Source organism: Pezoporus wallicus, unplaced genomic scaffold (genome assembly GCF_028554395.1).
Source record: "Pezoporus wallicus isolate ANWC-B61680 ecotype Strahan unplaced genomic scaffold, APGP_CSIRO_Pwel_v1 contig_14525, whole genome shotgun sequence".
Taxonomy (NCBI): domain Eukaryota; kingdom Metazoa; phylum Chordata; class Aves; order Psittaciformes; family Psittacidae; genus Pezoporus; species Pezoporus wallicus.
Genome location: NW_026637545.1, coordinates 96,979 through 111,611, shown reverse-complemented (window position 1 = coordinate 111,611; position 14,633 = coordinate 96,979). Strand labels below are relative to the sequence as shown.

General features: G+C 51.5%; 1 protein-coding gene across 1 annotated transcript; it reads left to right on the top strand.

Annotated features, from left to right (window-relative positions):
* On the top strand, positions 1 to 9,136 carry CCR7 (C-C motif chemokine receptor 7). The gene is made up of 3 exons (XM_057406033.1): positions 1 to 289; positions 5,466 to 5,515; positions 7,230 to 9,136. Exons 1-3 carry the CDS (start codon positions 280 to 282, stop codon positions 8,292 to 8,294), a joined length of 1,125 nt encoding a protein of 374 aa, XP_057262016.1. The 5' UTR covers positions 1 to 279; the 3' UTR covers positions 8,295 to 9,136.
* Positions 9,137 to 14,633: the final 5,497 nt, after the last annotated feature.

Here is a 14,633-nt window from a genome sequence, read left to right as displayed (position 1 = left end):
GTGCCGCGGTGCAGGCACTGAGGAAGTACCTGAACCCCCAAGCGTGTGACGGCAGCGTGGCACCGAGCACGGCTCTCCCGTGCTGCTGAAAGCATGAGGAGGAGGAGGGTCCAGTGAGTGTCAGTGACACCGGGGCGTGCCGGGAGCTTGCAGGGGTGCAGGAAGTATAAAAGAGAGTATCCCAAAGAGGGTCTCTGGCAGGAGCTGCGGCGTGGGGAGGCTGCGCTGGAGCATGTGATGCTCTTACTAACCTTGTGCCTGCATCTCTGAAACCAGACCATGGAGGGGGGTGAGTACCTGCTCTGCAGCCTCTGGCTTGTCTTTGGCTTTATTAACCATGCCCGAATTCGTGTCCTGTGTCACAAAGATGGAGCGCTTTTAACAGAGCATTTAACGATACAAATGACTTTCATCTTCCTCATATGCAGCGCTATAAAAAAGGCACAGTTCCCTTTGAGAAGCTCAAAAAACCTCAAATCAATTACTTCAGAAGCTCACACACGAAATAGGCTCGGAGGCAGTTTTCAGGGGCTGTTTTGTCCTGAAGCAAATGAGCTCGTCTCACACAATTTGTATCTTTCCTTCTACGTTCTTAACAACAACTGAAGACCAGGAATGCTCTCTCCTTGGCAGCAGTCAATGAATGAATCACGGAATTAGGAGCAAGCCTGTGTGAGTTATTGCTGGCTGAGTCTGTCCAGTCTCTTGTAAAGGGTTTCCATTAATGAACACCTCCAGCACAGCAGCAGAGCTTTGCTATAGGGAGCTGGGGTTTGTGCTTGCTCCGGAGTCAACGCACCCGCAGGGGTCTCTCCCTCTGCATCACCCTGCCACAAAGCACCAGGGGAGAGCAAGTGCGCTCCTCTCCTCTTTGGAACATAACCTCCCTCAGGGCAGGGGTGTGTGCAGTGGCTCCTGCTCAAAGCTTCACCTTTCCTTTTGCCATCTGTTGCTGGTTCTCAGACAGAGCTCTGCAGGCATCAGCCTCCAGGAGCTCAGGTAGGTAGGTGGCCATAGGAAGGGGTGGCACTGTGGGGCCAAGATGGGGCAGATAAGATGCAGGCTCTTCTTGCCTCTCAGACTCTGATTTATTCCTTTCCCTATGGGCTTGTGGGTGTTTATTGCTCAGATATTTGCAAACACTACTCCCAGTTGCCAGGGAGTGCAGGGAGGAGGCACAAATGCAATAGCTCAAGTGGGTAAGTTGGTTTATAACCAGACTAACCAAAGAGGGTTTAGAATACAGTCACTACCTCTCCATGCCAGCCAGCCCAGTCAGAGCTGCAATAAGGATGGTGAGAGGCATGGGAGTTCAGCCCAGTAAAGCTCTGTTCCAGAGGTGCAATGGGAGGTGCCACTGCCTTTCCTCTGGGACATTTTTAAATCAGAGCTTGAAATCAGCTGGGATGCAGGAGGGTTCCCTGAGCATCCCAACCCCAGGGGTTAATTGTGGCAGGAAAAGGAAAGGATCAGTGAGAACCTGACAAGAAAAGCAGCACAACTTTCCTGCTATTTCTGCCCTACTACTATACTTCAGGGGAATATTCCAGAACAGCTGCTCTTGAAGCTGCATAGCAGGATTGCTTCTTGTTAACAGTTATGTAGGAAACACAATTGGCTTTTTCACTTGCTTATCTCTGCTTATCTTATCTTTGGAGTCACAATGTCCTAAAAAGGGAGGTGGCAGGTAACCCGTTTTCTGCTGTAACACATGTATGAGCACATGATAAAAGCAGGACCTTGTTCCATTGCTTCTGTGCACTCCTGAAATGATGGTCTCTTTCCTGTGCCAGCAGGACAGGAGCAGAGGGGCAAAGGGGGGGAGAAGGGGCACTGAGCTGTTAACTGCAGAGTCATTACAGCACCCGGGTATGATTAATTGTTCTCAGAAATACACGGTTCTTCACCCAAAACCCCACTGCTCTGCTGGTGAACAGGCACCTGAAACCATGCTTCAAGAGATAAACAGCGCCTTACCCGCCACCTACACATGTGCCAAGGTGCTTGAGACTGAAACCTTTGCTCCGCGGTTCTGGCCGACAGCAGATGGGTTTAACCAGAGCAGGCTTGCTCGGCCGGGCCAACGCTCCCTAAAGCATTCCCGACTCCTGCCGCTCATCCCGTGCATTCCCTAGCACCAGCAGAGAGGGGCAGCTCTGCTCCCGCACTGCCTGACGCGCTTGGGTCGGAGCTGAGCCAGGGCTCTGTCCTGCAGGATTCCACTCCCGTTTAACCACCCTACACTGCTGTTTCTGCTCCTCTTCTCTCCTCTGCGTAGACTTTCTGCTACCAAATACTTCTGACTTCTCTGGGCACACCTGGAGAGGATTCATGGCCTCCCACAGCTGCTTTTATCTTCAGATTTGCTGCTGATGCTGGGGGAGATTCAGGTGAACTGGATGGGATGCTCCTGTCTAAACTCGCTGACCCTTCTGCCGCAGCGGGGAATGAACCTGCACCCTGATGCCCACCCCTTGGCAGCTGAACCATGACTTTAAAACCCCAAAAGCACCCGGTTCTTTCCCTTTGCTGTCGAGGGAGCCTCAACCAGATGTCAAGGGCTTGAGTTCAGAGGGATGAATCCCACGCCTTGTGCTTACTCCATGGAGGAAGAGTCTCAAAACTGATGGGTTGCTGCCTCCTCTCCCCCTGCCCTGCATCAACAGCACAGAGCAGACCCCTTCCCTCTTTCATTTGCATGGAGCAATCCTCCTGTCCCCCTTTTCCCAGGTCCTGCAGAACAGGAGCATCCTTTTGAGAACCTCAGCACCTGATGTAGGGCTTTATAATGCATCTGACTCATTTGCTGCAATGGGTTTTTGGTCTTTCTATAAATGAGGTTTCAGTGCAACTGTTTGTGGGGACTTTTGAGGGGGTTTTCCTTCTTGGTATTTTGAGGAACAAAACTTTAGGAAAATACCCACAGCAGAAAACTGCCAGAGGGGAGCGGGGAGGAGAAACAAAAAGTAAAGAAAGATACCCAGAATTAAACACCAGAGCATGCCTCATCTCTTTCCTGCCGCTCCTTTGCCTCTGTTCCCTGTCCCAGCCCCCTAAGAGTTGTGTCCTGTCTGCCCAAATCTGGTGACACAGGCACTTGCTCAAAGAATTCCTGTGGGAAAACCAGGAGGCTGCGTTGCCATCCTGGTTCTGCCTTGGCAAATGTGTAAGCTGAGGTGGGGGTGCAGAAAGAGGGGACGAAACAGGATGAGCTTCTTGCTGTTGAAAAGTCCTTTGACATTTAAGGCACTTGAAACAGCAACTGAGAGAGAAAAGAGTGTGATGCTCTTCAAAGGAATGAGTCAGCTGAACTGCTCCGGGACCAGTACTTGAGTCACTGCAGCATCCTATTCAGTTTGACACTTCACAGCGTGCTAGGAAAGAGAAGACCAGAAAAGCCAAGCAGATCCCCAGGGCTGTGCACTCATGGCTTGTCAGATTAAGGAAGGGCTGGGGCTGTGCTGGGGGCAGCAGCCTGGTACCCGGCAGCACCGGGTCCCTTCCAGGAGATAACAGAAGAACGCGACTCAAGGAATGCCAAGAGCAAGGCACTGATGGAGCAGGGCCAAGGTTGGTGCCTCTCCTCCCTGGGCTGTCAGTGGCTCTTCTCCTCTGCCTCCTTTTTATACAGCAGCCAGGAGGTGACTTACCTTTGGGGCCTCAGCCCCTGGGCCAGCAGGCGCAGTTATTGTCCATCCCCAGGCAGACACGAGCACCAGCTCCAGGAGGCCCCTGGAAATCAGGTGTTTGAGAGGGTGGACTCAAACGCCTGGCTCTTGAGGCAGAGGTCAGGGACCCCATGCCTGTGTCCCAGGCAGGAAGGGCAGTTACAGCCTAGGCTTGCTTAAATTCACCCAGCAGGTTCAAGTCATTTGGGCTTTCAGTGTATTTCCTGTGTGTAATATGCAGAAGTTAGATCAGCTTGAAGGGAGAGATGCTCACCAAACCTCTTCCTGCAGCCTGCAACTGCTCACTGGACGCATACAGAGAATAGAGACAAGAACATTTATTATCCAAGCTTCCCCCCACCTCCTCGCCATACTCCATTCCTGACTGTAAAATGCACTACCAATGCACTGATACACTCGGGTTCCCTCAGGAGGGCTCAGAGAAGGTGAGGGATGGAGGAACACAACTGAGCAGCCAGCTGCACGAGTGTAAAAGATCAAAACAAGGGGGGAAAGTGGCACAGAATTCTGAGAGACACAAGGGGAAGCTCACAACCAGGCTCTGGGCATGGGAAGTAAGAGTGTTTCACACGTGGCTGAGGATCTCTCACCCACACATCACCACTCAAAACGAGTGTCTCCATTCACAGCTACCAAAGTAACTGTTAGTAATGATGCTGCTGCGTGCGACTTAAAGTGGGGATGCAGCTGCAGTCACCTGAAGTAGTGGGAGTTCATCCTTCTGGTCCAGTACCATACCTGAACATGAGCCTGGCAGAGCAGGGGAGGGTGTAAGGGAGCTCTGCAGAAACAGAACTGTATGGAAAAGCCACACTCCCTAGGAGAAAAGGGCAGCTGGAAACCAAAGGCAGCTCCTGCCTCTGCCCCAGCCTTGCTCTGGGATCCTGCACCAGGCAGTCACGGAATCATGAACGAGCAGGCAAGTGAGTGACTGTGATGCAGGGAACTCACCGGTGCCTACAGACACAGCCTACGATGAGCAGCTCAGTGCTCAGAGCAGCCAATGGCAACTCTCCCTCAAGGAAGAGCACATCTCCTGCTCGTGCAAGAGCAGTGGCTGAGGCTTTCTCATGGCTGTCAGATCATTTCAGTCACAACTGCCTGAGGCAGATGCTGGCACATGCTTTAAATAGAGTGAAGAGAAAGTTTTCACTGGCCCCTATGCCTCTGCTAACCACAGCAGGAAGAACTGTTGGTCTGAGATTGCTCTCACCATTATCACATCTGGCTCTGACCTCAGCTCTTCCTCCCAGCTGTCAGCATCCTCCATCTCCCCAGCCAAAGGCAGCAGAAGCCAACTCTGACATTTAGACACAAGCAATAAATTTCAAGGCAGGTTCAGTGATGGGAGCAGAGCTTTCCTGTTGTGCAGCGCTGCCAGGGAGCAGCTGGGACAAATGTAGTGCACTCCCAGCTTTGTGCTTTCACATGGGTCGAGCAGGCTACACCCTGAGCTCAGAACAGGCACAGGAGACGGGCTGCTGGCTGTCTGCAGGGAAAGAACACCCATGCAGTAAAGATGCAGGGGTTTGCTCTCCCGAGCTATCAGCCTTTACAGGCGAAACTGGAAGGACCACACTCCTGAGGCTCCATGCGTGCTCTGACAGTACCTGTTATGTGGCCCTGGGTTCTCGTGTGAGCATCTTCACCGTTAGTTAACCAGCCGTGGGGAGTTTTGCAGGGTCAGGTACGCCACGGCTGCGTTTTCAAAGTGAGCATCATGTGGGAAGCCCCAGTGAGCTGCTCACTCTGACACAGTGTCTCCTTCTCCTACAGGCAAGCCGTTAAAGGTCGCTCTTGTTCTCAGCCTGCCCCTGTTTTTTCAGGTAAGATGTTAAAACCAGCTTAAAAACTGTTGAAATCCAGTTGTGTTTTCGTTGTGGGGAGGGAGAGATCTTGAAAGCTCTGACAGGCACAAAGCAACCGCCCACAGCCCTGAAAGATGTGTGGGGACACGGCTGCTCACAGCACGGGTCCAGCCCAGCAGGAGGTGGGCGGTGAGGCAGCAGAGCAAAGCTGGACAGAAAACAAGAGGAATGAAGACAAGGAGAGAGCAGCAGCAGTGACATACACTGCCATTTGAGGTGGCCGGGACTGTTAGAACTAAGTCCCCTTTAGCACCAAAAAGAGCATTTTCAGGGAAGACAAGAGCATCCTATGCGGAGTGCTTGTGAAGAGCCAGCTCGATGCTCTTTGCAGCACCTGGTCAAAGCATTGAGGACCTCAGTCTTCAGCGACTGCATTCACTGTTGAAGAGCTGATGTGCTCAAGGAGGAGGAGTTCAGCATCTTCCTCTGCCTGATCCCGCTCAGAGTGAATGTGAAGGGGGAAGGAGAACCCAGAGCACGGAGCTGCGCCATGACCTGCTCCTGAACCACAGCCTGGCCCCAGCGCTCGCGCTCTCACAACCACAGGAGCAGCCTCAGCCACACCACGGCCCCCAGCTCAGGCTCTCCAAGAGGCTCAGCAGAGCAGGGAGGGCTTTGCAGCCTCTTTCTTTTCCCTTTCACTTCTGGTGGCATGCCTCCAGCTAGCAGGCAGGATGTGGTGAAAGCCAAACCTGCCTGAGATGGAGAGCACGCAGAGATACTTGGTGATAACAGGCAGAGGTATCCAGGGGAAACCTTTCATCTCTGTGCGATGGAGAGAAGGTACTGGAGACTAATAAGGCTCAAAAAACCAGGGCACAGAGACCACAGGCTCGCTCTGCCCTGTGTGTTAAGACAGTGTAGGAAGATAAAACAAGACTAATCAGAACTTAAATCAGGGGCAGGAGCCTGAATGAGACAGCGGCAACGTGTCTGTGCCAGCACCGTAACAGTTTCCTGCTTCACTCCGAGTTCCTCCCAGTCTCATCAACACCTCTATTAATTTAACAGAGAAAAGAGCCCGGGGAGGCTCCAACTTCATTCTCCCATGGAGCTCCAGGCACCCCCGGGCTCACCCCTCACTGTGGGGATGGGACCTCCCCATGCGAGGTTGCTGCTGTTGGGAGCCACCACCACCACTGCAGCCCTCTTCTAGCACTGCCACAAGTGAGGAGTGAGCAACAGGAATATTGCAGGTGGGAGAAGGGAGGGAATGCTCAGGTTAGCAAATGCCACGAGTAGTCAGTCAAGAGGAAATGTCCCTGCTGAGAGAAGGAGAACGCTGAAGGATGTGTTACCTTTCACACTTGGAGAGCTGACTGCGTACGAAGAGCTGCACGTGGGTCCTGAACCACTCTGGAAAGCAGCCACACGTTTGAGATTTGCAGGTGGCACTGTGGCTGAGCACTAAAGAGTGCGGGTGGAATTCCCACTTTGAGCCTAAAAAAAAGCCCCTAAACCCCATGTACTTATGGGAAGTGGTTTTGGCCATGAGACCTTGCCAGCTCTTCATGGTGTTGGCATGAGCCAACGCTTGGGAACTCCCTGGGACTTCTCTGAGGGCTGTGGCTGGGTAATCCTGCCTGCTCACAGGGCAGCACCAGGCCCCCCTCCCGACACCACGAGGGGCATGGTACCTGTCCCAATACTCTCCTTTTCTCCCCCGTTGTAGGTCTGTGCTGGAAACAACGTCACCGATTACTATGACTCCAACACCACCATCGACTACAACGAGTTCGAGGTCCTGTGTGAGAAGGATGATGTCCGTAACTTCCGCGCTGCCTTCCTCCCAGCCATGTACGCCCTCATCTGCTTCACAGGGCTGCTGGGGAACGGGCTGGTGGTGCTCACCTACATCTACTTCAAGAGGCTCAAAACCATGACAGACATCTATTTGCTGAACCTGGCCCTGGCAGACATCCTCTTCCTGCTGACCCTCCCCTTTTGGGCCACAACTGTAGCCAAGCACTGGCTTTTTGGGAAGTTTGCCTGCAAAGCTGTGTATTGCATCTGCAGAATGAGTTTCTTCAGTGGGATGCTGCTCCTCCTGTCCATCAGCATCGACAGGTACTTTGCCATTGTCCAGGCTGCCTCAGCCCACCGCTTTCGTCCCCAGATGATATTCATTAGCAAGGTTACATGCACCCTCATTTGGCTCCTGGCTTTCATCCTCTCAATCCCTGAGCTGGTTCACAGCGGTGTAAAAAACGTGGACAACAATCCCCATTGTTCCATCATCGCTCATGACTTGCAGACCTTCAACGCCGGCATCAAAGTGTCCCAGATGGTTTTTGGCTTCTTATTTCCCTTGCTGGTCATGTCTGCCTGCTACCTCATCATCATCAAAACATTACTGCAGGCCCGCAACTTTGAGAAGAACAAAGCCATCAAAGTCATCATCGCCGTGGTAATTGTCTTTGTTATCTTCCAGCTGCCCTACAACGGTGTCATGCTGGCCAAGACCATCTCAGCCTTCAACCACACCAGCTCGTGTGAGGAGAGCAAGCAGCTCGACGTGGCAGATGACGTGACCTACACCCTGGCCTGCTTCCGCTGCTGCCTCAACCCTTTCCTCTATGCCTTCATTGGCGTCAAATTCCGCAACGACCTCTTCAAGCTCCTGAAGGAATTGGGCTGCCTGAGCCAGCAGCGCCTCTTGCAGCTCTCAACCTGCCGCGAGAGCAAGAGGTTCTCCTACGCCATGGAGACAGAGACGACCACCACGTTCTCCCCATGAGCCGAGCTCCAGGCAGGCTTTGGCCGAGCTGCAGTAGTCCTGTACACATCCTCTGTTCTGAGCTATTGGTAGAGCAAGACCTGCCACTACTGTAGGAAAGAGGAGAACCCAGGAGGCTCTGCCTGCTTCAGGCAACAAGCACTGCTAGCCAATACTCCCATGGATGGAGAGACTCCAGTAAAGCTGGGACTAACAGCAGGGCAAGGCAGAGGGAGCCTGGTGAGTCTAGAACTTATCCCATCATTTCACCTTTATTTCAGTCTTTCCTAGTCAAAATGAGAAATGTTCAGAACATTCTCCCTAAAAGCAACGAATACCAAGAGAAGCAGACAAGAACTAAACAAGAACTTCCGAGAGCATCATCCTTGCTTTGAATGTTGCTTTTAACAGGACTGCCTATTGCTCTTCCATACCTACAGAAATGATGCCCGTGGAACTGATCCACTCTTCAAGCCAGAACAGCACGAGCAGCCTCAGGCTCCAAGCTTGTAAGCTGTGAAGTATCCAAGCACACCAATCTTCACCCTGCCTTCGCCCATGAAAAGTGAGAAATGTCCATAACTAATCCTAAAGCTATACATATGATAGATATCATTTCAATAACTTCATCTATTATTGTGGAAACTCTTATGTTTCTCAAGGAAAGTACAAATTCCACTCCAGTTCCACCTGCATCGGGTGTTTCACCTATAAAGAAGGTGCCTCCTAAGGAGCACAAGTGATTCCATCCCAATGTTGACTTGAATTCTTTAGAAATGCTGCTTCACCCTGGAAAGAAAGTCTCCTTTTGCTTCTGAAAGGGCCCAAGGCCGATGAGCTCCAAATAACCAGGTGCCAGGATCCTCAGGATTTTAAAGATTCAAGCCCAGGGCAAACCCAGGCATTTCTTAAGGCAAAACATTCAAATTCTGGATGTAGTTGTGCCCATGGTCCAACCGCTCCAGTCTACCAGTATCTGAAGCTTGCTTGTACCTGGCCTTATGGGCCATGGTGGGCACGTACACATGGGGCCTTCTGTGCTGTTGCTTGCTGACCTCCAGAGATAAGCAGGAACGTGGGGTTTTCTTCTCCCTTCCCAATCAACGTGTCCTTCTAGAAGGCCTTTAGCAGCTGGCTTTGAAGTCAGGTATGTATTTCACTTATAAGCTATTGAAAACGTGTTTGGCAGTCGCACAGCCCCTGCTCAGAAAGATGCCATTCACTGGTGTGATTTCAACGCAAAGGACGGTGACGTGTTCAAGATTGCTGCCAGGGTCAGCACTTGAAAGGAAAGTGGCAGCTGAACAACAGATTATTGTCACGTAAAGTAAGACCTGGAAAAGAAGCCCAGAATGCAATGCCAGCTGGTGCTTTTACTGCAGGGGCCAAGATTCCTAAGGACAGACGAATACCCTGGGAACTGCTGGCGTGGGTGCAGAGCCTCACCCTCCAGAACAGCAGCTTTGTGCAACACATGAGGCGTGTTCCCACGGACATACCGAGCCCCACGAAGACGTCTGTACCTTTTTCAATAGCACAGGTAGATCCATGAGGAGCGCTGCAGGGAACGCTCCGGATCATAGCTTGACAAACATTCCTTTAGAGACACGAGAATTACAATCAACCTCCCGAGGAAAGAATTCCGTTAGCTGGGTTTCAGACAAGGCTGCCAGTTACACAGCTGCCTGCCATCACAGTTAAATCCATTCTTCTTCATAAACCCTTTGGCTCTGGGGTACGGGATGTTGCCAAGAGCTGGGAATGGGGAAGAAAGCACATTCTGCTCCTCATCACCTGCCTGCCCCCCATCCAACTGTTCAATGCATTTGCTGGTAGGATGTCCATGTAACACGTGCACAAGTGCTGCTTCTCTGACCTCTGACATGGGGCTTACAGCCGACACTGACGAGTCAGTTGTCCGGGGTTTGCTCCTATAATCCTCACCCAGGCAAGACCCTGGGCTAAGGACAACCCTGCCAGAGCAAGGAATACCCATAATACAGGCTCAGGTTAGTTTTCTTCATCATTAACAATGTATTCTCAATGTATACGCATATATGTAAAGCTGCTTTGTACGGAGGAAGATAAATGTGTACCTGAACGTACCCTGAAAATACACTGCTATAACCATAACTTCTCCCACAAAATACTTCCACCTAACTTATTCTAGCAAGGAGACCTGCAGAACATGCAAGTGCACTTGTCCCCTGACTGATAAAAGCCGTTCCCCTTCTACAGACTGAGAACCCTTCAGGTTTTTATCAGCCAGCCGATTGAACAGACAAAACAACTTTGCCACTTCCCGAGATGAATCCCATCAACAGCGGCCCAAGATCCTGACTCGAGGTTCCCTGCTGAGGTCTGAAAACTGACTGTATTTTGCTATATTTGGACAATAAATTATACCATTTTTTAAACAGTACCTTTGGTTTTCCATGGTATTTCCTCCATAGGATGCATCTCATATGTATGAGAATAGTTGATATCAAGAGCTGCCTGCTGACCAACCCAGCTTCATAGCAGCCCTGCAGGAAAAAAAGCCTGTAAAATAAACTAAGTAGAAAAAGAGCTGCTTTCCTTCCTCTGCTGATGCACTATAGAGTAACCAAGTCACCAACAGGTTAAGTAGTAGCCTCTATTTTAACACTTAGCCCAACTGCTTTAACTCCACTGGATACACCTGAACGTGACTTAACCAACGTTCATGTGCGAAATGATGTTGTAATGTTTTACTGCTCACTTTCACACTGAAAGGGCAATCAGTAATGAAACACCACGTCCCTGTGCAGACTGCTGCGGGGAGAGGCAGTGATGGCAGCTCTGGTGGCCACACCACCGACCCCTGAGGTACAAGCAGTAACTGCCATGGTAGTCGTGGTGTGCTGCACGGCTAATCCAGCTCTGCCACTCAACCAGGCCTATGTGGCAGGATGAATGTGCACAGACCTTTTCCTCCTGGCCTCCCCAGCTAAGCCATGCCTCAAGGCACACAGGGATGATCAATATCCTTCACAAAACATTGTCTCTTAATGGCAACCATGGAATGAGAAAGGAAGGAGCCCCATAGCAAACCAGAAGACCCGCGGCTTGACATTTGAGTGCTAAACTGAAGCACCATTTCTGCTTTCACTAAACACATCTGTCATGGTTTCTCCCTAGAGAGAAAGTATTAGGCGAGTTTCAGCATCCGGCCCAGAGGTACAAGCAGTGGTCAGGAGCACCTCAAGAGCTCAACACCACAATACAACTGCAGACAATAACAGCCTCAAGCCATGGCTCCTGCAATAAACATGAGGGCTTGCTCACCACAGCTAGGTCAGAAGCCCCATCTGCCCCGAGTGCAGGGAGCTCATCTGTGCAAGAGCTGCAGCCTGCGGGAGCAGGAGCTCTGCACCAGGGCACACACAACGGGAAACAGAACCAGGGATGTGCAGAAAGCCACCAACCTCTCAGCAATTCCCTGTGCCCCTTCAGAGGTGACCCGGAACCAAGCCTTCAGTGAAGCTCCTGAACGTTAAGAAAACTGGGACTTACAACCCAGTGCAACTCAGCCCACCAAGAACCGTGCAAGGCTGCACCTCAGGCCACAAATATCCTAGCTAAATATACACAGAACAAGTTACAGGCCAAAGAGAAAGTGCATTTCTAGGATAGATTTAAACCATTTTAGTGCCTTTCACCAGCAAGACAGAGAACAAAGTTTCCTTTCTCACTTCTCTGGGGACTGGGACCAATCTCAGGTTTAAATCTTCTTTGAAAAGTCAATTAAAAACACCTGGCCCTCGTTACAGGAGGGGGTCATTCATCTGCAGTGAGCCCAAAAGCAGGAGAGGCATCTCCCACCTAGTCACAGCCAGGTGGACACCAGGGCATTCCTGTAATCCCTTCTCCAAGTCACTGTGCAAAGCCTCTTCATCACTCCCAAGCTCCAATAAAGCATGGCTGTTAAGCATTCCTCCCTGCCTGCGAGTGCTTCAGCTAGGCACATACATTTAAAAGCCCTCAGTGCCAAAGGGATCTGGGCTGGGAGGGAGATAAACTGGAATGAGAGGGAAGTAAATCAATACGAGGCCTCACTAAGTGCAGCTTCTCCCACCCATCTCAGAGCAGATACCAGTTGGTCCTCTCCCTTCTCGTGCTCCAGGTGCTGCCTCCCATCCCTCGCTGGTGAATGAACTGGTTAACGTGAGCAGGAAGGGGAAGCATCCCCAGGCAGGGCTGTGGTTTCTGATGTGCCCCTGGGTAGCTGCGGGAGGAAAGTCCTTGTCACCCTAAGAAAGAATGAGCTGGAGTTGAGAGGCAAGCCTAAAAATAAAGCTTGTGTGAGCCGAGGAAGGGTGGTGGCATCCTGCAGCAATCAGAGTGGCTGAGAGTGGGCTCTGCTTTCCTCTCCCCCCATCTGCTATATGGAACAAGAACCCAAAGGCCTGTTCTGAGGGCAGAGGTGTCACACCACAGGGGCACAGCCGACCATCTTCCTTCCCAGCGGGCCAGCACAAGGGGGACACCTCCTCCAAGGGGATTTCTCTCCACACCAGGGGATTTCTCCCTTCTTACCTGACTATGATGGGTCTGGGGAAACTGAAGTCAGCTCAGACCTCAGCTGCCCCTTGTTTCTATTATCACGAGCAGCTTTGTGACCTCAAAGCAGGTAGAGCAAAGGGCCTGACCAGACTGAAAAGCAGAGGTTTGTCATGGATGAGAAGGTGGCAGGACCAGCTCAGAGCCTGCTCTCAGCACAAAGGATGGGACAAGAACATGCAGTTGGAATATAAGGAAGAAACAATTAAGCAGCATGGGGGGCATGGTTTAATGTGAGGTGTCCCTACCCATAGCAGGGGCTTGGAACTGGATGACCTTGAGGTCCTTTCCAACCCAAACCATTCTATGGTTCTGGGCTGTGTCTAATGACAGCAGCACAACCCATTGCCAGACCACCTTACCCGAGTCAACCCTGCTCTTCTTCCCCAAGCACTAAAGCAGGTAACTGCCCCTAACACCCCCTAACTGCCCCTGCAAAAGCAGTACTGGAGGCGGCTCCTCTGCTCCCAGCACCACACATCGGAGCCTTCCCACCCTGAAACAAGGCAGGCCTCGTGGCTCCAGGTTTTACAGCAGTGTCAGGTACACGCACGCACAGCTCTGGGCTATCCCACCTCCAGCCTGCCCTGGAAGTTACTTTTCACTCCCATCTTTCAGCAAGCCCCCAGTTCTTCGCAGAGCAAAGAGTATTGCCCAAGCAGGGAGGCAGCCCTTGCCAGGGTTAGGCAAACGCTTGTCACTGCCACAGACATCAAACTCAGGTCCTAACAAGCAGGGAGACTTTGAGCTCACCTTTGCCACGTGCGTGGCAGATGCAGAGCCCGTCTAAGCATGAGCTCATGTATTTGTCATTGCTGAACCCATGCAAATCTTCAGCTTGCAGGAAGCGAAACTCCGACTTCCCTTCCTGCTGCTTCGGGGGTTCTAATTCAATTGTCTAAAAGAAGGCAGCAAGCAGACATTTCCTCTCTCTGGTGATGAGCATTGTTGTCTAAAACCCCGATTTTTGAGCGATAATGTGCTTTTGGGGGGGATCCTCTGTGACTGAAGGACAGCTCCAGTGTCTGAAATCATCCTACAGGGGAGGGAAAGACCAAATAACTTCCAGTGCAATAAATAATCCAAACAGCTTTCCTGGACACAGCATCCTGTACCAAAATGAGAACGTCTCCCATCGATTCAAGTTCCTTCTTCCACGACGAGGAGCACAGTCTGAACCCCACTAAAGCCACGGGACACCTGAGGGGCTGGTATGAATCTTTCATGCTATGAACACAAGGGAGGAGAGAAGGCAAAACCCCAGTGGCTACACACACACAACCCAGGCTCCTCCCGAAACAACCCAGGAAGGAGAAACCGCTTTGCAGAGCTCTGCCTTGAGTGCTGAGCTCTATTGGATGTGCTACACGAGCAGCTGGATTTCATGTAGGTCTGTTAAGGCTTGGAGACCCCCAGAACCGCTCAGGAGGGTGAGAAATGCAGCCACTTCCCAGGCCCTACCTGTCCTCAAGGCTACGCCGCGGTGTAAAGCTCAAAAGCTGCGCTCCTCTGCGGTGATGTCTTGGTTCACACTCAGCCAACGACCAACCTGCAAGTGGCCGAATGCTCCAGAGGAGGGGAAAGGTGCTGTTAACCACGCTTCACTAAGCAGGCAGTGAAAGACAAACCCCTGCAAGAGCAGTGACTCACGAGTCAAAATGCCTTCTCCAAAGGCTCCTTCAAGCCTTCATCTCCAAGAGACACGAAGGCTTTTATGTCTCACCCAACAAAGGCTGCTCATTTCCCACCCAGCTGTCTGAAAATGAAGGTGCTGAGTTG